The 24,275-nt window shown below is 36.5% G+C and overlaps 2 protein-coding genes, 1 non-coding gene and 1 pseudogene across 7 annotated transcripts; 3 read left to right on the top strand and 1 right to left on the bottom strand.

Moving 5' to 3' along the window:
- The first annotated feature begins 631 nt into the window (after positions 1-631).
- On the top strand, positions 632-4,229 carry LOC8285836 (receptor-like cytosolic serine/threonine-protein kinase RBK2). 2 transcript variants are annotated; one of them, XM_015722716.3, is made up of 9 exons: positions 632-1,167; positions 1,261-1,323; positions 1,448-1,805; positions 1,908-2,159; positions 2,262-2,416; positions 2,527-2,606; positions 2,701-2,836; positions 2,939-3,088; positions 3,284-4,229. In XM_015722716.3, the coding sequence occupies exons 3-9, from the start codon at positions 1,451-1,453 to the stop codon at positions 3,437-3,439; spliced, it is 1,284 nt and encodes a 427-aa protein (XP_015578202.1). In that variant the 5' UTR covers positions 632-1,167; positions 1,261-1,323; positions 1,448-1,450; the 3' UTR covers positions 3,440-4,229. The 2 variants fall into 2 exon arrangements, with proteins under 2 accessions (XP_015578202.1, XP_015578201.1); XM_015722715.3 differs by having other exon boundaries at positions 633-1,167; positions 1,261-1,356.
- A 1,731-nt stretch (positions 4,230-5,960) lies between these two features.
- LOC8285835 (autophagy-related protein 18g) lies at positions 5,961-13,753 on the top strand. Of its 4 annotated transcripts, none has more exons than XR_001535610.3 (9): positions 5,961-6,742; positions 8,222-8,686; positions 9,120-9,551; positions 10,142-10,387; positions 10,482-11,318; positions 11,396-11,550; positions 12,179-12,245; positions 12,336-12,469; positions 12,632-12,709. XR_001535610.3 is itself a non-coding variant. In XM_002524730.4 (9 exons), the coding sequence occupies exons 1-9, from the start codon at positions 6,572-6,574 to the stop codon at positions 13,311-13,313; spliced, it is 3,027 nt and encodes a 1,008-aa protein (XP_002524776.3). In that variant the 5' UTR covers positions 5,987-6,571; the 3' UTR covers positions 13,314-13,753. The 4 variants fall into 4 exon arrangements, 3 of the variants coding, with proteins under 3 accessions (XP_002524776.3, XP_015578218.2, XP_015578219.2); XM_002524730.4 differs by lacking the exon at positions 12,179-12,245 and adding an exon at positions 13,309-13,753 and having other exon boundaries at positions 5,987-6,742; positions 12,632-13,213; XM_015722733.3 differs by lacking the exon at positions 12,179-12,245 and adding an exon at positions 13,309-13,753 and having other exon boundaries at positions 6,589-6,742; positions 8,460-8,686; positions 12,632-13,213.
- An 820-nt stretch (positions 13,754-14,573) lies between these two features.
- LOC107261693 lies at positions 14,574-19,583 on the top strand (annotated as a pseudogene).
- LOC112535692 lies at positions 17,951-18,057 on the bottom strand. The gene has a single exon (XR_003079772.1). It is a non-coding gene; the product is annotated as a small nucleolar RNA R71 (small nucleolar RNA).
- Positions 19,584-24,275: the final 4,692 nt, after the last annotated feature.

The following is a 24,275-nucleotide window of genomic DNA, read 5'->3' as shown; positions in this document are numbered from 1 at the left end:
AATTTCCTTCTGTTTTCATGATAGCAATTCATTCGTACTCTTTTGGCTTTGCCTTTGGCTGGCTACCGCTTTACTAGTAAACAGTAAATTTTTAGTTTCGTTTTATTTGACTGAATTATTATTTCTTTTTCTAATAAATATCACTGCATCAAGATTTATAATGTTCTTAAAAATTACAAAATTTAATTATAACTTTAATCAAACTAAAATTGGATTACTCAAAAATTGAACTTATAAAAAAATCTAGAAATTCGCAGACGTATAGCATCATTTAAAATTTAATAAACACTCAATTTTAATATAATTAAACTATTTCTTTTGTTAATCATTAAATTCTTATGAATGCCATTACATAAGAGTTTTTCTTATTATAACATACGAAATGACGTGGTCCAATGCTTTGTAATTTATTAAAGCCGGGAATTTTATTTATTGATAGTATTTTGTTGAAAAAAAAAAAGAAAAAAGACTTGGCATTAGCAAAATGAATTAAAGCAGGAGAAAAATAAAAACACAAATAAGAAAGACGGAAAGGCACGTGGTCCAATGATTCTGACAAGGTACAACATCCCAAGAGAGAGACCGAAAAGAGCCGGCTCTGACCAGCAACCATTGAGCCTCAGCTGTGAAACGGATAAGAAAATAAATCTTTTAGCAACTGCAAATATTTTACAAAATCCAACATTGTTTTGCTTTTTCAGGTGGCTAAAATTGATCATAATAATAAGTTATAACCAAATTAAAAAATCTAAAAAAGAAAAAGAAAAGGGAAAACCCTGACCATTATGAAAGCAGAGAGCAGTGATTTGTTGGAGTAACTGCGAATTTATGTCTGCCTCTGTCTCCTCTGCAAACTATTTCTCCCTCTCCCTTTCTTAACATAGATTCACCTCCTTTCTTCTGACTGGTTTTGTCCACAACTCCCTTGCCCCTTCTCCTCATTCTTCCTCTATTTACTTTTGTTCTTTGCTTTCTGTTTTCGGGTTATCTTATTGAATTCTTCCTCTCTTTGCTTTCTTCTATGTAATCCTTAGAGTTTAGGTTCTTTGTGTATTCTTGAAGAATTTCTTTCTTAACTCAACTTTTCTCGTCTGTCTCCTGTAATACGTGTTCAGTTCTTCTTTGTAACAATAGCCTTTAGTTTCATATCATTGCAGTTGCTCTAAGGTATGTTTTAGATTCTTTTACCCTTCTTACAATTTACTCATTACTTGGCCTTGTTTCTGATATGTGAAGTCATTTTATTACTTTTTATTGCAGAGGAAACAGAGCAAGCTTGCCGAAGTCAATTACCAATACAAGAAACAGGATAAGAAAACTCAGGTGCTCTGTTCTCTGTCTCTGTTCCCGCTTTAGGTGAAGTTTCCATCCTATAACTTCTTGCCTTCCGATATTCAGTTGATACCTTTAAAAAAAGCTTATCCCCGTAACTCCATTGGTCTTCTAGGATATGGAGAAAAAGGGGGACACAAGCTCTCCAGTTGGGGTTCTTGAAGACTATTTTAGAAGTGAAGAATCAGAAAGCTCTTCTTCAAAAGAGCCCACATCAGACTTCGACTCACAAAAAAGTTCAAAACCCGTTTCTCGTTGGCGTGGATTTTTCCAATTGCTAAAAAGTAGAACAAAGAAACCTTTAGCCACATTGCATCCTCTTAGTGTACTAAAACTTTCATTGAGAAGGAGCTCCAGTATGAGAGAAATGGTACCAAATCTTTTTGCAGATTCTGATTCTTACAATTTGAATTGCCCAAGAATGAGCTTTACTCTCTCTGAACTCCAAGCTGCAACCAATGATTTTAGCCAAGGTTAGTATATCTTCGCTACACTTCCAAGTTCCAAGTTTCTTTCAAGCAAATATCCAAATTTTGGGATGAAATTGTAAAGACTTTTGACTTTGGTTTGTGCAGAAAATTTGATTGGAAAAGGTGGTTATGCTGAAGTTTACAAAGGGTGCTTAAAAAATGGGAAATTAGTAGCTATTAAGCGGCTAATAAGAGGAACAGCTGATGAGATTGTAGGTGACTTCCTATCTGAGATGGGGATTATGGCTCATGTAAACCATCCGAACACAGCTAGGTTAATCGGGTATGGAATTGAAGGAGGAATGCACCTTGTGCTTGAGTTGTCTCCACATGGGAGCTTAGCTTCTGTGCTTTCTGGTAAGATCATCATTTCCACGTTCTCTTTTCTTGAAATCTGAAATTGTAAAATTCTTACAGAATCAGAATATTTACCATTTAAAAAATTGTTCATCTTAATAGGTTCCAAAGAGACATTGAAATGGGATATCAGGTATAAGATTGCAGTAGGAACAGCTGAAGGTATACGATATCTTCATGAGGATTGCCAGAGAAGAATAATACATAGAGATATCAAGGCTGCTAATATTTTGCTTACCGAAGATTTTGAGCCTCAGGTACTATTTGACCTACCAGGCATTATCCTGTGTTCATATCATCTTTAAATGAATGAATCCTAATTTTTAATCTGATACATTTTGTTGTCCACTTCTGATATTTACTTCAGATATGTGATTTTGGGCTTGCAAAATGGCTACCACAGCAGTGGACTCACCACGTTGTATCTAAATTCGAGGGTACATTTGGGTTAGTAAAGCTAAAACTCGTTTTCATTCTTTTGTTATTCTATTAGAGACTCCAATGAACTAAACAATTTTAGTTCCATTTCTCGCTGCCACAGCTATCTTGCTCCAGAGTACTTAATGCATGGTATAGTAGATGAAAAAACAGATGTTTTTGCCTTTGGCGTACTGCTGTTGGAATTAGTCACTGGACGACGAGCACTTGATTACTCGCAGCAAAGTCTCGTCCTGTGGGTATGATTTCCTGCCTCTATTAAACAGAATGCCTATAGCAGTACATCAAAATGGATGATGATTATCTGATATTATTTTATTTTATTTATTTATTTATTTCAGGCAAAGCCTTTGCTCAAGAAGAATGAGATCAGAGAGCTGGTTGATCCTGCTCTTGGCAATGACTATAATGCGAGACAAATGAATCTCATACTCTTGGCTGCTTCTTTATGCATACAACAGTCTTCCTTAAGGAGGCCTAAAATAACTCAGGTAAGCACCTGTTCCTATAAATGTCAGAGTCTTGTATTTTACAACCTTTATCAATCATTCTTGTTGCAATGTCATCAGATAGAAAATTGCTATTCAGGGATATACTTTTTCTCTGTAGTATACAGCAGAGTTCTCATTTAGTTCACAAGCACAAGATAAACATTAAGTTGATATGCATTTGGAAATGAACGGCAGGTTGTGCAGATTCTGAATGATAATCTTAACAGCTTGAGAAGTATGAAGAAATCACGCGTGGCATTCTTTCGAAAAGCTTTCCGCGAGGAGCTCTTCAGAGAAGAGGAGTACAAATCCCCCGAGAATGAGATGAACTCAGTTGGTCTAAAAGGTTGATTTGGAAGTTTAAGTGCAGTGGTCTTATTTTAACAATGAACCCTTGAAGTATTAGTGGGTACTAAATGCATGCTGTGTAGCAAAACCCCAAACGTGAGATGTGCCTAACAAAAGATTATAAGAGGAGGATGTAGAGCGAAATGAAGACGGAACGTCAATAATTTTTCAACCTTTTTGTACATAAAAGAAAGAATACAGAAAAGATGGAAGGGGACGAAAGAAAGAAGAGATTGAGAATCTTGGAGTTATATTTTCAGACTTGTGTACGGTACAGTACAGCATGGAATCCTGCCTGTTAGACTTTATTGTCAGCTTATGACATTATCCTAAAGAATGCCAAGGAAAACAATACGAGAAAGTAGAAAAGCAAAGAAAGGTAGTTTCGCTTTAGATTCGATTGCATGCTTGTGCTCCTTTTTAAGAGACAGCAACTTGGTAGAACAATGTGATTGTGAAGGTTTCTGCACGTTGTGGAAACTCTTTTTCAAGATCTGCCATGGGCTGAGCCTGTCCCTTCGTTTGCTATGGATGCTTAATAATATGATATAACCTTGTCGCCAGGAAAGTAGCAAGACTTGCAGAAGGATAAGTTATTTGGGCCGAGCGTGTGGTCCGGATTGATCATTTGCCGTGGAGATGCGTTCTTTGAACTCTTCATTGGCAACTGAAGGAGAAGATAGCTAAACAATGATGGACTTGCAAAGCCATCTGATATCTTTTGATATTGTAAATTCTTATTATATCTAAAAAAATCAGATTTTGAATGGAATCATTAGTAAAAATAATCAAATGATTTTGTTTTACACATTTTACAAGTTATAACAGTTTTTTGAAATTATTAATATAAAGAAAATGTTATATGACCATATTCAAATTTTCATGATATAATAGAGTTTTACATTTATTTCATTTTAGAAGTAGCCTTTAATTTACAATAAAAATCTAAGTACTTAAAATAATGAATAATATTTTGAAATTTAGATGGTTAGACCTATTTATCTTCAAAAGTAAGGCAGAGAAGGAATTACAATTTACGAAACATATATAATAAAGATGTCAGCATTCCAACCCAATGAAGGATGGAACGGAAGCTGCAGCATAGAAAATTAGTATAATATTATTTTCACATCATAGTTATAAAATTTATGAAATTTACGAAATTTACCTATAAAAATTTAAAATTTATGTAATTTGAATGAAATGATAGTTAATTTAAAATATTAAATAATTAAATTTATATAAAATTAGTTATAGATAAAATAAATTATAATAAAATAGATAGAATTTTCAAATAAATTTCACGTTAGTAAATCAATATATTTCATAATACCAAAATATAATTTTTAGAATTATTATTTCTATTTTATTTTATCTCTCGTATCTTTTTCTCAAATAAAATAAATTTTTTAATAAATCTCAATCAAATATAGTATTAATAATAGATAAATCAAAAACTTCCAAATCATCATTTTTTTTGAACACGGATTAAAATTTGATATCTTTAAAGTTAAAGTCATGGTTAACATTGTATCAAGTTTTGGGTTATTCATGAAGAGATAATATTTTATTTCTGATATTATTTGAGAAGATACTTGTTAGCATTTGGATGAACAAAATGACAAATTTTGACTATCTAATTCAAAAGCTTTGAAGTTTTTAAATTCAAATTTGGGTTGATATATGTATGGAATAAAATAAGGCTAAGTGTGTAATTAGTGAGGTAGTTGGAAGTGCTAATTCTAATAATTGTGAGATGACTTGTGAGTTTTCAAGAGCATTTGACTAAAGTTGGGGGTTCAAATCAAGCAATAGAGTGAGGATTAATGACCTTTGTGGCCTGGGCATGAGTTAATCTTTGAAAATAGACCGGTGATGTAATTGGTGGTCGACCTTGAATTCATACAGCAAAATCACCATTTTCATTTTTAAGGTAGTCTCGAGTCTTGGTCAAGTGAAAAACGACTGTGCGGAAGAGCGAGAACACAACATAGTTTGTTACAATTCCTTTGTGTTGTCTAGTGAGCATAAGGCCCTAAGGTACAAATTCAACCCTCAATTATACTCTTAAGGCTCATCCATACTTCAACATGTGCTCATCCATACATTTCAAAACCCACTTCTCCTCATAAAATAAAATAAAATAAAATTCATACAAATATATCCTTAAAAAAACAACTTACATTATTTCATATTAATTAATTAGAAAAAAACCCTTAAGTCACTAGATAAAGGAGGAAAAGTAAAACCTCTAAGAGTTCTAAAACAAAACAACTCTAAAATATATAAGATTTGTCAAGTAAATAGGGCAGCCCAACAAAGGCCCATATCGTCCCACCAGCACAATCATCATTCCTCCACATAAACCTTCGCGAAATACAAAGCCCACTAAAAACACTTGTAGCTTGCAATTGCAATTAATGTCAAAAATTAACCAGTAGCAGCAGTACACACTGTCACCGACCGATAAAATAAAACTCTGACTGACACCACTCTTAGCTCACCGCTTAGCTTCGGCATCACGATATCAGATATTCCCTTAAATGCCTTCTCTCTTGCTGTAATCCGCACGCCACAAACAATTAGCCCCCTCATTTTCCTTAATCCGCGGCATTTTAAAAATAAAAATAATATTTAATTTAACTGATTGGTAATTATCAAATCAAAAATCATCTCAAAGAAAAAGTTACAGTAAATCTTTATATTATACTCTCCAAAAACTACTGCGTTTACAGGTTACAGTGCAAGGAAAGAAAGAGAAGCGATAAAAAAGGCAAAGAGAAAGCGACGGAAAGCGAGAGACAGAAAAAGCAACGTACAGAGAAACTACAGGCCGATATGTTTTATGAAGAACTAATTTAAAGAAGAAGAAGAAGAAGAAGAAGAAGAAGAGCTTAGAGCTCTCTTCAAGTCAAACACAACAAAACCGAAACAAATTACTTAACAAGAAAACGCTTTTTCTTTTTTTGTTTGATAGCGATCCGAGACTCGGATGATATATCCGATCGTTGCTGGCGATCGGCGATGCTCGTCGGCGGCAGAGGAGGAAGAAGGTGGTGGTGGTGGCGATGATGATGGTGGAGGAGTAGTAGTTGTTGTAGTTGAAGTTGAAGAGAGGAATAGTTTATTAGGAGGATGAAGAAAGGAAAGAGCAAAAATAATGGCATATTGCCTAATTCACTGAGGATAATATCGTCATGCCTCAAAACTGTTTCTACCAATGCTACCACTGTTGCTTCTACTGTTCGCTCTGCTGGTGCTTCGGTTGCCGCCTCTATTTCTTCTTCTGAAGATCATAAGGATCAGGTTCTTCTTTCACTGGTTTTTCACCTTAAATTTACGATTTTTACTTCTGAATTTTGTTTAGTAGATATTTTGTTCCTAAAATCTTAACTTGACTGATGCTTGAGAATCTTAGGCTCCGTTTGTTTCCTCGAAAAATGTTTTCCAGGAAATTGTTTTCCTGTTCTGAAAGGAAACTGAACCATCTTCAAGAAAATGACTTCCTCTATCATACTTTATTAACTTTACTCGTAAAAAACTAAAAGTATATATCAACTACTGGTAACTCCCTCGGGCAACCTCCGACCGACACGGTCACCGGATATAAATTTTAAACTTGCTATTTCTTATGTAATTTTCCTTAATATTTAATTATAAAATTAAAAATCTAAAATTTTTAGGTGTAAAATGTTGTATTAGTGTTTTCTATGGAAAAACAAATTAAGTGACATTCTCCAAAGCATTTTAAAGCCAGTGATTTTACACATGTATTCCGACAATAGAAAATAAGTCATTTTCTGAGCCATATTGATTCAGTTTTGACGCATGTGGATGTGGTGTGTGAGCTATTACCACTCTGTATGCCATTACCTAGACTAACATTGTTAGTAATTTTAAGCGAGGGTTATAGCCATGCTTTGCGTTTATAGAAAATATCATGATTTTCTGAAAATAAATTTGCTCAACGCAGCATACTTATGATTCAATTAATTTTATTTTCTTGAATAAGCAACAAGCAATTTCCCTACAAGTTTATATCTAGGTGCCCAAGTTGGTTGGCCATCATTTTCCTCCATTTTGTAATTTTAAGACCAACCAAACTTTTTTTTTTTAATGACACTGAGGTGTTATTCTTCTGCCCTTACACCCCATCTCATTGTTGGTCTCGTTCTACTTTAGTTACCATTACTTTTGCTAATGTGCAACCTCCACTTTCCAGTACCCTGAACATGCTACCTTCACTTAATCTGGTCGTTGTCATCCATGCTGATTGGACCAGCTTTTCGATGTATTCCCACTATAATAACACAGCGACATCAATTGTCTCTTTACATTTTTTTAATATTGATTTGAAGCAATGTTCTTTCAGAACTTGCCTAGAGTACAGGAAAATTGTTCAGTGAAGTGAATAGTTTTATGACTTAAGCTCATATGCTGAGTCAGTTTGGAATGCAAGTGAAGGAATGACATTCTTAAGCTTTAATCATGCATTGTCAAAGTATGACTTCACGAGCTATAATGTTATTCTTGATCTTGGTGGACATCCACTGTCTATCATCTTAAGAGGATTCTGTTTTCCCCTTTTCTTTAGAGCTTTTTTATGTCTGATTAATACACAGACCATCATTTATGATATGGCTTAAAAATTTATTAACGAATGTTTTAATACCATAAGACTCTTCATTTCAGCAACATGGATTTTGGCTTCATTACTTTTCTTTTCCTGTGTTTCCTATAACCATGTTTACCTGGAGCTCCTTTTGAATGTTTGTCGGCGACCAGGTTAGCTGGGCTGGCTTTGACAGGTTGGAGTTGAGTCCGTCTGTTATCAAGCGTGTTCTGTTACTTGGTTATCATAATGGCTTCCAAGTCCTTGATGTGGAGGATGCTTCTAATTATAGGGAACTGGTTTCAAAGCGTGATGGTCCAGTTTCATTTTTACAGATGCAGCCCTTCCCTTCAAAGTCTGATGGCCATGAAAGATTTAGATCATCACATCCTTTACTATTGGTTGTTGCAGGAGATGATACCAACAGTATAAATGTGGGTCAAAATCCTGGTCATCTAGGTGGTGTAGGAAGAGAGGGTAATATGGAGTCCCAGCCAAGAAACTGTATTAGTTCTCCTACATCTGTTCGGTTCTACTCCCTTCGGTCTCACTGTTATGTGCATGTTCTGAGATTTCGTTCAGCTGTGCGTATGGTTAGATGTAGTCCTCGGATTATTGCTGTGGGTCTTGCAACTCAAGTAAGTGCTTCCTTGCAATATACGTTGCTTTTTAATAACTAATAGAAGGATTGCCATTTACAATGCTACTAATTATCTAATTGTACTAAAAAAGCACCAGTGACCATTGTATTCATGTAGACAAACATCATCAACTTTAAGTCTTAGCATTAACTTACATGCCTAAAGATTTCTCAAACTAGATCTATTACTCTAAAAATGTTCACTTTTTCTTCGCTCCTTTATTTTGTTTGTTTCTTGTGAAAGGTTGACTTTTATGCGGATGATTTTAGCCAGTAAGCTGTTTCAATCTGGTTGGATCATTGGTGGTTATTAGGTTTTCCTTACCATGCATTTTCTCTCTATTATGTAAAGCATATTGAGCATATATGTTGAGGTATTTATGCACTCTCAATATTTCCATAATTCTTGTATTTTTGGGATTTGGTGGCAGATTTATTGTATTGATGCTCTCACCCTTGAGAGTAAATTTAGTGTTCTTACCTATCCCGTTCCCCAATTGGCTGGACAAGGAGGGATCAATGTAGGTTATGGTCCAATGGCTGTTGGTCCAAGGTGGTTAGCTTATGCATCAAATAATCCACTGGTTTCAAACACTACCCGCCTTAGTGCACAGAGTCTTACTCCATCCCCTGGTGTTAGTCCATCAACGTCACCAGGTGGCACCAGCTTGGTGGCACGTTATGCGATGGAATCTAGTAAACAGTTGGCTGCTGGAATTATCAACCTGGGGGACATGGGATATAAAACATTTTCTAAATACTGTCAGGAGTTGCTTCCTGATGGGTCCAATTCTCCAGTGTCACCGAGTTCTGGCTGGAAAGTGGGTAGGCTTGCAGGGTCAGATATGGATACTGCAGGGATGGTAAGTCTTCATACTGAATTTAGACAACATATGGAAACTTTCATATCCAATATCATGAACATGTTATTCTAGTTCTATATCTTGAGCATTTAAGAGTGAATTCAGTAATTTTTCCGGCCCATTTGCTTGGGGAAGCATATGCTAGTAATAGTTGCAGTCATTGCTATCATTGCTGTTGTGTGATAATGTAGACTGTAGATGATCTTGCTGACAGTTCTAAACTCCATTAAAATGCTCGGAGCACAGAGCCCTATTGGTTGGGGCAGACTTGGATGAATGTGTCTGATGTAATAGCAGAAATTTTATTAACAATAGTTAGAAATAGCTTCTACATTTCCTTTATGCCATTTTGCACAGAATGCTGTTTTCATCACTCTCCAACTGGACAATTTGAAGTCAGAACCCATATCTTGGAATTGTTTGCTGTAATGTTCTTGTTTAAGTTAATGATTTTAGTGTTTCATTTGGCCTGTGAAAGAGTCTACCTTCAGATTCAAAAGAACTAACATGTGATGTTAGATGATATAACAGTTTCTGCATAAGGAAGAAGTTTTGGACAATGTATCAGTTCATTTCTTTGCTTTTTGCAGGTTGTTGTCAAGGATTTTGTCTCCCGAGTTGTTATATCACAATTTAAAGCTCATACCAGTCCCATTTCTGCTCTATGTTTTGACCCAAGTGGGACGCTGCTGGTTACTGCTTCAATATACGGGAATAACATAAATATCTTTCGGATCATGCCTTCCTGTTCACGGGGTGGATTGGGTGTTCAAAGCTATGACTGGAGCTCTTCTCATGTGCATCTTTACAAGCTACATCGTGGAATGACTTCAGCAGTTAGTATACATTTGCTGTTTACTGTTTTCCCTTTTCCTTGTATTTGTATTCATGCTTTGCGGTTTGGGTGTGTTGCACTTTTGTTTTGGACAGATGATCCAGGATATATGCTTTAGCCACTATAGCCAGTGGATTGCAATTGTTTCGTCCAAAGGGACATGCCATGTCTTTGTTTTATCTCCTTTTGGCGGTGATTCTGGATTTCAGTCTCTTAATTCTATGGGTGTAGAGCCCTCACTATATCCCATTTTGTCTCTACCTTGGTGGTCCACATCATCTTGGATGATTAATCAGCAACCTTATCCCCCCCCACCTCCTGTCTCGCTTTCTGTGGTGAGCAGAATAAAGTACAGTAGTTTTGGATGGCTTAATACAGTTGGCAATGCCACTGGTTCTGCAGCAGGAAAGGTTTTTGTGCCATCGGGTGCAGTTGCTGCTGTTTTCCATAATTCTATATGTCAAAGTGCTCAGCATGTTAACTCAAGGGCCAATCCCTTGGAGCATTTGTTAGTATACACTCCGTCAGGTCATGTAGTTCAGCATGAGCTTCTTCCATCTATTGGGCTGGAATTGGGTGAAAGTGGATCGAAAATCCAACCAGCTTCATTTGTGCATATACAAGAAGATGACATGAAAGTGAAAGTTGAACCTGTTCAATGGTGGGATGTATGTAGAAGATCAGATTGGTCCGAAAGAGAGGAATCTGTTATTGGGAGTACCAATGGACAAGATGCTGTTGAAATAATTACAAGAAAACCAAGTGGTGAAAATAACTTTGAGATGGTTTTTCTGGACACTAATGGTGATGTGAATGAAAAGAAATCATCGATATCATATTCTATGAAACCTCATGAGAAATCCCACTGGTACCTGTCTAACGCAGAGGTGCAAATAAGCTCTGTGAGGTTGCCAATATGGCAAAAATCTAAGGTATATCTTGAACTGGAATTATGATGTCCATAACATTGGTGCTATATCTTGATTATGATTATTCTCTTCATTGTTAGATTTGCTTTTATGTGATGGACTCTCCAAGAGTTAATTACAATGATGGAGAATTTGAAATTGAAAAGGTTCCTATCCAAGAAGTTGAGTTAAAGCGAAAGGAATTATTGCCAGTTTTTGATCATTTTCACAGCTTCAAATCAGGGTGGAATGACAGGTTATAACTATTTTTATCTGTAATTACGTGGTGATTTTTTCTATTTGTATGGTTAAGACAATAAGTAATTATCCTCACAAGTGCTTATGGTAGATACTAGGGTAATTTTGGCTTTCGCAAAGTGAAGTTAGTTGATGATCTGGCTTATTGAAGTATTCTCTATCTCATGGGTTAAAAAGGCAAAGTAGAATAAAGTGTAAGAAGACCCAACTTACTGTGTTTCTTTATGTTATCTTGCAAAATGTCGGTCAGCTGGCAATAAGATGATGGCAGGTTATGTGGTCAACTTGGAGTGACATTTATGTGTCTATTATGTATTACTTTCCATATTAGATTAGTGGTTGAGGGGGTGGTTTCATTATGCTTGAGCTTTGGCTTTGCAGCTTTTTAGTGTTGCTCCTTTTTGGGCAAGGAGAGACCTGAAGGTTGCTGTCTGAGGTCTATATAATGAAATGGAATTTGCAACTTTTTCATCTCTAATCCTGCAGACTACTTCATGACGATTTGCTGCAGTGTTCTTTCTCCTTCTCAAGTGCAGAATTATCATATACTTATAACTAAATTTTGGCGGATCTAATACTTTTTTCCTCTCTTGTAACCGTAAAATGCGGAATTGTTTTTTATTCAGATTCCTGATGAGGATGTGCTGTATGTGCGTGTGTGCTTGGTTTTGGCTGTTTTATTTAGAGGCCCTGGTCGGTTAATTGTGCCTTCATTCTCCTTCCTTTGAGCATGTTGTGCTTAATTTTTAAATTTTCGACTGCTTGCTTTTTTCTTAACCTTAGAGGCATTGCTGTGGCAAGATATATCCACTCACCTTCTTCAGAAGCTCATCAGGCTGAAGGCAAGAGCACTCAGGAGACTATTATTTGTCACTCAAAACCAGCATCACTCAGCTCAACTGGAAGTTCAGAATGTGGTAAGATGTCAGAATTATGAACTCTCCACCCCATTCTGTAGTTACTCAAGTAACATTTGGACTTTGCCAACTGCTGTTGTTCTTAGATTACATTTTTCCTCTTGTTTCTTCTCTTCGGTCTTGGTATTAATGGAAATCTATAACTGCGATTATTTTCATCAGGTTCGTCGAGAAGAATTGAAAATCTGCTAGATTTGGATCAAATAAATTGTGAAAAATCTTACATCCCCATTTGCCAGACTCTAAATGATTACTACCAGGAAACAAGAGGGGGTCCCGGTCTGCAGTCTGGCACAATAAATCAGAATTCGTTAACCATTGCATCTCTTCCATCTGAGCACCCAAAGAATGGAGATGCTAGTGTTGATAATTGTATTGAAAATGGTCTGCCCTCATCACCAAATTACTTGCCTCCTGCAGGAAGAATATTTGCTGGTGAAGCTCCAACTTTGAACATCAAAAGGACCGGTGATGTTTCGGCATCACCGGCTGACAATTATGATTCACAGATAAATATCCTCATGGGAGTGCCTGCTCTTCCAGTAGCAGAGAATCCTGTAGGCTTTGAGCTGTCTTTTCAGGAGGGGCACTATAAAGCATTGGACCTTGATAGATGCTGCACGTCAACTGAGGTTGTAACTGATGATGTCGACAGCAGCAGTAGCCACTGTGAAAAGGAAAAGCCCGAAGAGGATGGGGAGAATGATGAATTTCTTGGTGGCATGTTTGCCTTCTCTGAAGAAGGTAAAAAACTCTGCAAATGCCTGTAACTATTCCTGACAGATTGAAAATATTGGTTTTCAAAATACATTAATGTGAATGCTAAACTTGTTTGGCAGGTTGATTTTAACCGTTCCTGTACTGAAAGCGAAGAGTTAAATTGGTGGGCTTCATGGGTCCCTGCGATCAAATTGTTTTTGAAAATTTGATGTTAGTTCATTGAAGATGTTTTGTTTTGGCGACGCAAGTGCATTGATGGTGTGAATAAGAGAGTGGCAGATGAAGTTACGGTTTTGCCTCTCTCTTTCTCTTGTAAATTCTGTAAATGAAAAATTCTTAAATTTGTGGAGGCTGCTAGATTTGGCGAAACAGGCGAAATATAAAATTAGGATTAGATTTGGATTTGCATTCTGTTAACTCTCTGTACAGATGGACTGGGTGTGATCAAGTTCTCTCCAAGCTGTATAACTTATTATGTTTTTTGTGGTCTTCTGCCAAAAAGAAAAAAGGAAAAGAAAAAGGGGGAATTTAAAGTAACAGGCAAATCTGTATTTTGGTCTCTAATCCTTTCTTGCCTCTGCTGAGGATGCATTGCCAAGTACTTTATGGCATGTGTATGTCTCCTTTAACCGTTGCGCGATTTTGTTGCAGAGCCCAGGCTCCTTGTTTCATGCTTACTGATAAGTACAAAATCTTTTGACAAGACCTAATGTTACAAAATTATTTTACTGGATGTGTAGTAGGGTAATAATTTAGTTAAGTTTGGTTTGTGTTTCTTATAAAATCGGATTAACTTCTTTTAGAAATCAAAACTATTTTGGGCTAATCAGGTTTTTATTTATTAGTGAATAATATTTTACAATATATAGTACAAAATTTATTTTTCTGAATCAGTTTGGCTTCTTATTGGGTTTGGATGAGTTTTTATTTCTTATAAACTTAATTAATTTATTTGTTTAATTTTTGATTTGGTTTAGTTTATATTTATAAACAATGACTATTTATTTGGCTAACTAGTTTTGAAAATGCAGTCAGGGATTCTGTGTTGGATCCTACTAATGAGGAGGACTGAGTTTCTTATCCGGTTGAAAAAAAAATTAGCACCGTGATTGCATAAAAGTGTTAAGGAGATTGGTAGAACCTCTAAGGCCCTTACAAAGAAAAGAGCTCGCTAAAGGGAGCAATCCACCTAGTTTGAACGAATTGCTCGACTATGATCTAGTGATTTAGTTGGCCACTATTCCTGCCAGAATTTCAATGTACGGCCTCCTACGTCTTTCTCCTGAAACCAGAAAGATAGTAGTCAAAGCTCTCTTGCAAGCCTATAAGACACTTACGTAAATCGGGTTGAAGCTAAAAGGAAGAAGCCTAAAGAGTATGAGGAATGTATGGCAACCAGATAGACTCGGGGTCTGCCATAAATAGAATGCCTCTTCGTGCTCCAGCTCACCAGGGAATCCCTGCCAGTAAATTAAGTTACACTAAGATGACCATCGAATGAAAAAGAAATTAGGATTCCCTAAGGGTAATTGGCAAGATTCGCCTTAAGTGTCAGTTGGCAGACTTGAAGTCTGAAATCACGTGTTATGTGATTGATAATCATACGTCCTACAATTTACTGTTGGGAAGGACTTGGATTCACGGGAACGTTGTTGTTCAATGTACCCTCTATCAATGCTTAAAATATGTTGACGAGGACAAAAAAGTACAAATAAAACAATCTTAGCAGATCGGAAGTCGAGGTCAAAGCTTATTATGCAGATTCCAAGCTTTATGACTCGGCCTTGGGTGACGACTCTAGTTCAGAAGAAGAGGTGGTCTCGGCATTAGGTCGTGATAAAGGACCTGAGAAGCCCAAGGTTTTTATTCCTTCCACAATAAAAATGAAAATACCTACCAAATTTCTCGTATCGCCGAAATCTAGCCCCGGTCATTCCGGCAGCTTAAAATAGGAAAAGCTCATCTAATGTGGTCACTATTAGTGACACATCTGATAGTGAAGAAGAGGCAAAATAGGGTAAACAGGCGCGTAGGCGTAGGTCTTCCACTATCACCTTTGATGTGCCACTTGTCAGTTGAGAAACCTAGAGGGGCTATCTTTATGGTACCAATGACTGGGGTTAGGGGGCCCGTTATGTAAAACATGGCAACTTAAACATATGCTTTGAAGGTGGAGCCTATTGCTACAGAAAGAAAAAAGGCAAGACTTTTCCAAGTATGGCCTTATTGCTAAGAAGATAATGCCAAAAATGTGCTAATAAGATAATGCCAAAAATGGTCTATGACTAGGAAAATCCTATCGGACTAAAAAATGGGAAGGGGATTAAGGAGAAGGGGCTTGACGAAGGCACAAAAGCAGACATTAGAAGAAGGTGAGGCTCTCAGCTTTCAGACGTACGTCTTGGGGTACATCCTAGATTATGGAACGAGAGATGGGTCAGAATCTGAAGCTTATGAGTCGTCCATTACAGAAGTCTGAGACCCTGAAGTTGAACTGGATGATTTCCTTTCTCTAGCAGTACCAGTAAATTTTGCAGCAGTCCTAATTTACTAATAGAGCTCCAACAGTGATGAATCAGGCGAGGAAGATGACCTTTTTTTCTCCTAGATTCCTATCATTCAAGAAATATCTTAGGAGCCAACCTGGAAGGTAGTGCCTAATGTAAGGATCCCTAAGGATGCCTAAGTCTCATTCGAACCCGATTAAGTCAGCTTTCGTAGCTCTAACTTATGAGCTTGCTGCTTATGGATCAATGTTGAGATTAAACCATGCACAGGAAGCCTTCTTTTCGTTAGCGGTGCTATGGAGGGAAAGGGTACGTTTTGCCCTTGACTCGACTAATGATAGTGTGCATTTTATGCATACTAATTATTATATTTTCTTGGATATTATTGAAGTATTTATGCTTAATTATGGATTTTAAATGTGATTATTGATTTTCATGTTAGAAGGAATGCTTTGATGCAACATGAAGCTGAAAGGATGATATTTGATGAGTTTTCATAGAGATTGATGCTTTGGAGAATTTTGGATAAAATGGAGAAAAGATGGCAGAAGATCACTTCAGTTAGAGCGTGCCCACGGCATATTCCAGAAATCCGAATTTGTGAAAAGAAGCTTAAAGTGATACTATTTGCCATGTGACTTTTTAATTTATTTTTGGGAATGTTTATTTACTAAAAACCCCTCACAACTTAAGGTTATTTTAGGAATTCTTAGGGACCAAGTTTTCCTATAAAAAGAAAAAGATGAAAAGAGACAAAGGGAGTTTTTTTTTTAGGTTTGGAGAAAAGGGGGTTGCAAACTAGTTTTCTTCATATCATCCATTGTTTTCCTTCTTTGCTTTATTTTCTCTACAACAATTATGTGTGGCTGAACTCTTTTCTTTCCAACTCAAGGTTAATTAAGGTTTGAATTCATATGGGTTGTGAAATTTAATTGTTCTTCATTATTTTCTCAAATCTATTAATATTCATGTATCTTCTATGTCTATTAGAAATTCTATTTTTGTTGATTGTGTGAGAAGGCCTATTACTCAATTATCAAGATAGTCTATGCCAAATTAGAATATTAAATCCGTAATTGTTTAATTATTCTAATGATTAGTGGTAGAATAACATACCCATGTTATGTGGATACAAGATCTAGTCTAAATGAATTCATCTTATGTATTTGTTGGCTAGGGTTGGGTTTCTCTAAATTGCATTGCTATTGGTAAATTAAATCTTGGAAGCTTTTCTAGGGTTGTTTATTCAATAAGAGAATTAATCAAATGACTTCTATTGATTAATGAAAAATTAAGGAGAAATTAGGTTGTTAGAGCTTCTCAACAACTATAACCAATTTATTAATGGATTTGGAAATTATATTTGCATCAATGATCAATTCAATGAATTAAAACTGAGATTATACCTTGGGTTGGAGTTTTCTCATATTGATTTATCTTCTCAAATTTTATTATTATTTCTAATTGATTTCTAGTTTAATTTGTTTTGATTCCAAATTTAAAACCCCCCTAATTTTATTTGAATTTTGTTAAAGAAATAAATCTTACCAATCTCTGTGGATTCGACCCTACTTGTCACTATTTACAAGTTGGTTTTATTTGAGGAGTAGGAACTTATTTTTGTTGGATTAGACACCCACCAAATTTTGGCGTCGTTGCCGGGGATTGGTGTTACTTAATTTGATTTATTTCTTTTATGCCTCGTTCTTCTCATACAGAAAAATTTGAATTTGATCCTGAGATTGAGAAAATCGCAAAAAGAATAAGAAAGGAGACTAAAGAACGTCGTAAGAATTCCAAATCTTCTTCACCTTCTGCACCTCCAGAATTGGAAACAGATTTTGACTTGGTTGATTCTTTAAGTGATTTTGAATTAGAAGAAACCATGGAAAATCAAGGAAGAACTCTAAGGGAATTGGTGGCACCAAATGTAGACCAACAATCGCTTTGCATTCAATATCCCGATTTGGAAGTAGCCTTTGAGCTGAAATCAGGTTTGATACATTTATCACCCACTTTTCGCGGTCTTGAGAATGAAGATCCTCATAAGCACTTAAAAGAATTTCATGTGGTGTGTCCGAGCATGAGACCACAAGGGGTATCCGAAGAACAAATCAAAATGCGTGCATTTCCATTTTCATTAACCGATAGAGCTAAGGATTGGTTATTCTATTTGCCATCTGGTTCTATCACCACATGGACGGATATGGCAAGAGCATTCCTTGACAAGTTCTTTCCCGCCTTAAAAGCCGCAAGTATAAGGAAGGAAATATGTGGAATCAAGCAAAACAATGTGGACACTCTCCATGAATATTGGGAACGGTTTAAAAAATTGTGCGTGAGTTGCCCTCAACATGGAATTACCGAACAACTTCTCATCCAATACTTTTATGAGGGATTGTTACCCATGGAGAGAAAAATGATGGATGCCGCTAGTGGAGGCGCTATAGTGAATAAAACTCCTCAAGCCGCTAGGGACTTGATCTCCATCATGGTCTATAATTTGGCCTGTCTAAGACTCACACGAAGAGTGAATGAGGTAGTAGAATTTATCGAGAAACTCAATTGTCTAAACTAACCTCTCTTGTTCAACAATTGGCCTTAGGAAATGCACCAAAAGCCAGAGTTTGCGGAATTTGTACCGACCCAAGTCATCCAACCGACATGTGGAGGATTTCCAAATAGGAAGTATGATCCCTATTCAAACACGTACAATCCAGGATATATAGATCATCCTAACCTTAGCTATGGATCAAGAAATCAAAATTTCCAAAGCCCTCATCAAAATTTCCAACAAAGATCGGGAAATTTCCAACAATCACCTCCCGTAAAGCAAGGTATGTCTCTTGAAGATATTGTTAAAGAGCTTGCTAATAATACAAGTGTTTTCAAGGAAACGAGCAAGCATTCAAAATTTAGAGGCTCAAGTAGGGCAATTGGCATCTTCATTGAGCAAATTAGAATCTCAAGGTAAATTGCCATCACAAACAATTGTCAATCCAAGGCACAATGCTAGTGCAATAACCTTGAGAAGCGGAAAAGAATTGAAAGAATTTGATGATGCAAAAAGGCATGGACAAGCCTTAGAAGAAGAGGTTGAGAAAGAAGTGGCGACTTCATCGCAAGAAACCGATCAATCTCAAGTACCTAACAACGAGAAACAAAAGGTATTGGTAACAAAACCCCCTTTTCCTGAAAGATTTGCCAAATCTAAGAAACAAGAAGAGAAAAAAAGAGATATTTGAGACATTTCGCAAAATTGAGGTAAATATTCCTTTACTCGATGCAATTAAGCAAGTACCTCGTTATACTAAATTTCTAAAAGAGTTGTGCACCAATAAGAAAAAGTTAGAAGGTATGGAAAAGATAAGTGTGGGTGAGAATGTTTCGGCTATTCTTCAAAGAAAGCTACCTCCCAAGTGCAAGGATCCAGGTACGTTTACTATCCCTTGTAAGATAGGCGGTGTTAAAATTAAGAGGGCGATGTGTGATTTAGGAGCCTCAATAAATGTCATGCCTCTTTCAATTTATGCATCTTTAAATGTGGTAAATTAAAAGAAATGGGTATTGTTATACAACTTGCAGATAGATCGGTTGTGTATCCTGAGGGTGTCTTAGAGGATGTTTTAGTGCAAGTGAATGAATTGGTATTTCCTGCAGACTTTTATGTACTTGACATGGAAGAAGATAATTCTCCTAACTCAACGTCAATTTTGTTAGGAAGACCATTTCTTAAAACTTCAAAAATAAAAATTGATGTACATGATGGCACACTTAGCATGGAATTTGATAATGAGATCATAAAATTTAATATCTATGATGCCATGAGATATCCTAGTGATGTATCCTCAGTTTTTGTTTTAGATGCGATTGACACTCTAGCGTAGGAAACTTTTGAGTTGGAACATGAAGACAAGTTGCAAGTTGCACTCATCAACAACCTCAATCTAAAAGAACTTCTATGCCTTGAAGCACTTTATGTGATAGATTCGCCTCTACAAGACACCATTTTTGCATTGGATGCACTCAAGCTTGTGAGAAATAATGTTGCTTATATTGATTTATCTTATTCTCATAAAAAGCTTATTCCTTCTATCATACATGCACCAAAGTTAGAATTGAAAGCTCTATCTAGCATCTAAAGTATGTGTTTTTAGGAGAAAATGAATCCTTGCCGTTTATCATATCTAATAAACTTACTACTTTGAAAGAAGAGGTGTTGATTCGGGTACTTAGAGAGTACAAAGCAATTGGGTGGACTATAGCGATTTCAAAGGATCGAGCCTCTCAGCATGCATAGAATACTTGTGAGGAGAGCAAGCCATCTAGTAGAAGGCTCCCAACGCCGACTAAACCTCCTATGATGGAAGTAAAGAAAGAAATTATGAAACTTCTTGATGCAGGTATGATCTACCCAATTTCCGATAGTAAATGGGTAAGTCCAATTCAAGTTGTCCCAAAGAAGCAGGTATAACTTGAGATTGAGAGAATTCAGATGTTGAGTCGGTTCCAACGTGATTAAAATGGTGAAGTTTTGTATAGATTATAGAAAATTGAATACTTCAACCCGGAAAGATCATTTTCCTCTCCCATTTATTGATCAAATGCTTGAGCGTTTAGCCGGTCGTTCTCACTTTTGTTGTCTTGATAGTCAATCAGGTTTTCACCAAGTTCCAGTGGCACCCGAAGACCAAGAAAAGACAACCTTCACTTGTCCATTTGGGACCTTTGTATATCGACGAATGCCGTTTGGTGTTTGTAATGCACCCGCAACCTTCCAAAGGTGTATGGTTAGTATATTTTCAGATTATGTAGAGAACATCATAGAAGTTTTTATGGATGATTTTACGGTCTATGGAAATTCTTTTAATGAATGTTTGGCTAACCTTACTAAAATTCTTAAGCGGTGCATAGAAACAAACCTAATTTTAAATTATGAAAAGTGTCACTTCATGGTTGACCAAGGTCTTATTCTAGGTCATGTTGTGTCATCTAGAGGAATTGAAGTTGATAAATCTAAGATAGATGTGATTAAATCCCTGCCTTGCCTCGCTAGTATGCGGGAAGTTCGTTCTTTTCTTGGTCATGCAGGATTCTATCGACGTTTTATCAAGGATTTTTCGAAAGTAGCTCAACCATTATGTCGCTTACTACAAAAGGATGTTGAGTTTGTACTCGATGAGTCATGCAAGGAGGCATTTGATAAATTGAAAGATGCGCCAACTTGACCAATTATTCAACCACTAGATTGGACCCTTCCGCTTTGAGATCATGATGCGAGTAAATTGCACCATATCGTGGTGGCCCTTGGGCAAAGAGTAGGAAAAGCTCCACATGTCATTTACTACGCCTCAAGATCACTAGACAATGCACAATGCAACTACACAACAACGGAAAAAGAACTTTTAGCCATTATTTTTGCTTTAGAGAAATTTCGCTCATATTTACTTGGAACTAACGTGGTTGTTTACTCTGATCATGTAGCTCTCAAGTATTTGCTTTCCAAGAAGGACGCAAAGCCAAGGCTTATTCGTTGGATACTCTTACTACAAGAGTTCAACTTGACAATAAAAGACAAGAAAGGAACAGAGAATTTGGTCGCGGATCACCTTAGTCGCTTAATCACAAATGAAGAGCCATCACCCTTGAAGGATGAATTTCCAGATGAGCACCTCTTTTCTATTCCTAATTCTATTCCTTGGTTTTTTTGATTTAGTTAACTACTTAGTTACTAGAACGCTACCAAATGATTTATCTAGGGCTCAGAAGGATCGAATTAAGAGTGATGCCAAATATTATATATGGGATGTTCCTTACTTGTGGAAATTTTGCTCTGATCAAATTATTAGAAGATGTGTGTCACAACATGAAGTTGCATCCATTCTAACATTTTATCATTCATATGCATGTGGAGGGGCACTTTGGCCCCAAAAGAACGGCTCGTAAGGTGTTAGAATGTGGATTATTTTGGCCCAATTTATTTCGTGATTCATACATGTTTTGTAAAGCATGCGAAATTTGTCAAAAGATAGGAAACTTAGGACATAGAGACCAAATGCCCCTTACCTCCATTCTTATTTGTGAAATATTTGATGTTTGGGACATAGATTTCATGGGCCCTTTTCCTCCTTCTAATGGCAATATTACATACTTCTGCTTTGGATTATGTTTCAAAGGTGGGTAGGCAAAAGCTACCGGACTAATGATTCTAAAGTTGTTGTAGATTTTCTTAAGTCTCAGATTTTCTCAACATTTGGCACACCGAGAGCTTTGATTAGTGACCGTGGCACTCATTTTTGCAATAGAGTGGTTGAAGCCTTATTGAAAAAGTACAATGTCACACACCATACTTCTACAGCCTATCACCCGTAAACAAGTGGGCAAGCAGAAGTCTCCAATAGAGAAATCAAATCGATCCTTGAAAAAGTTGTCAATCCTAATAGGAAAGATTGGAGTGCAAGACTTGAAGATGCGCTATGGTCATATAGAACGGCTTATAAAACCCCTATAGGTATGTCCCCTTATCGTCTAATCTTTGGGAAGCCATGTCACCTCCCAGTTGAATTGGAACATAAAGCATATTGGGCTGTCAAGCAATGCAATATGGAGATGGATGAAGCTGGTTCACAAAGAAGATTGCAACTACAAGAGCTAGAAGAAATTCGTCTAGATGCATATGAGAATGCACGAATTTACAAAGAAAAGACAAAGAAATTTCATGATAATTTGATTTCTAGAAAGAGCTTTTGTATCGGACAAAAAGTTCTTCTCTACAATTCTAAACTCAAATATTTTCAAGTAAGTTGCATTCTAGATGGAGTGGTCCTTTTACTGTCACTAATATTTTTTCTCATGGTGCAGTAGAAATTCAAAGCCAAGATACTGGAAAAATATTTAAAGTTAATGGTCAACGTCTAAAACCTTTCTATGAGGGATTTCAACTTGATAATATTGCAGAAATTAACTTGGAGTGTCCAAGTTATACATAGCGTGCAGCCATGTCTAGCCAGAGACATTAAATAAAGGCGCTTTTTAGGAGGCAACCCAAATTTACTTTTTAGTTTGTTTTACTTTCTTGTCCTTTTGCAGTTTTATAGTTAATTTTCGTGCTTCCTTACTAATTTTATTTTTATGAGTTAGCAAGGTAGAGAAGAACTATGTTTAGAGGCAGCACTACATTTTGAGTTAACATAAAGATAACAGAGTGTGCCCACGCTCTAACAGAGAAGATCTTCTGCTCCAAATTCTAAAGAATTCATAAAAAAAAAATTATTCACCAATTTTTATTTTTTTCATCAAAATTTCTTTTACCCTAATATTTTATGCACGCCACTCGCAAAGCCAGTAACCCGAAGCCTTCCGCACCGGCCCGACCAAAAAATTTCGTCAACGCATGCCTCAGCGACCGCGACAACTTGACGAGCTGGCAAGACTGCGGCCTCGTGATCGTAACGCCGATCAACCGCCCAGCCCGCTACGCAAGATAGCCGCCGACACCGCACGCCCTCACCAAATTACAACACTCAAAGAAGACACTTGTTCTTCTCATTTGTCCTCCTTCTTTATAAAAAAATTAGTCCAATGGTTAAGAAAAAGACGGTTCACAAGCCAAAGCTAAAGGCAACTCCACAACAACCGCGCAAGGCCAAACCAAATGCTTCAAGCTCACGAGCACGAATTGGGAAAGGGATGCATATTTTGCCCCCATCCGAAACTGAATTGAAAGGAAATTTGATATTCAGTAAGCAAGTCCACAAAGAAAGGTATAAATTTTTCTCTCAGCCATCTATTATTCCTTGCAAATATATTGATTGTTTGGCTTTAGAAAAATTGAATATTAAAGAAGATGTGGATAAATACATTGATAATATTGGATGGCAAACATACTTTTCAATTAATTATCCATGTTATATTGAACTTGTGCGTGAGTTTTACACTACTTTTGAGTTTGACAAAAAAGTTGATATTAATTTGAACACTTCAGGTGTAGTGTATTTTAGGTTGTTGGGTAGGGAGTTCAAACTCTCTATCACACAATTTAATCTTGCCTTTGGTTTTATCACAGATGATTATGCTAAAACTGATGAATATGCGAAGTCTGTTTGTGATTTTTCACCTGCATTTGAACCAGTTCCTTTGTATAAGCAAATGTCTATAGGCGTCAGATATAACCCTAGTAAATCACAAGCTAGTTATCTACATGACCAAGCCTTGAAATATATTCATAGGTTTCTAGCTTTCACTTTTTCAGGAAGAAAAGATAATTCTGGCATACTTTCAAAAACTGAGTTCTTTTTCTTGTGGTGCATGCAAAATGGAATTAAATTGAACCTTGGATATTGGTTGGCTTCTCAATTTGACAATGTTATTGTGAAGAAGCGTCCTATGATTCTAGGTTCTTTGATTACTCAATTGGCTATACACACAAATTTGCTCGATATTGATAATAATGCATTGCATGTTGCTTGTGATATGCACCCTTTGGATATAAAATGCTTAATGAGTATGGGTTTAGTGTGGAAGAAGGAATGTGTGCCTTGTTTTCAGTCTACAGGTCCTATCGCGAAGAACATTTCAAA

This window comes from Ricinus communis, chromosome 1 (assembly GCF_019578655.1).
Source record: "Ricinus communis isolate WT05 ecotype wild-type chromosome 1, ASM1957865v1, whole genome shotgun sequence".
Lineage (NCBI taxonomy): Eukaryota > Viridiplantae > Streptophyta > Magnoliopsida > Malpighiales > Euphorbiaceae > Ricinus > Ricinus communis.
Note: the sequence above shows the minus strand (reverse complement) of the source record. Positions and strands in the feature narration are given on the sequence as shown.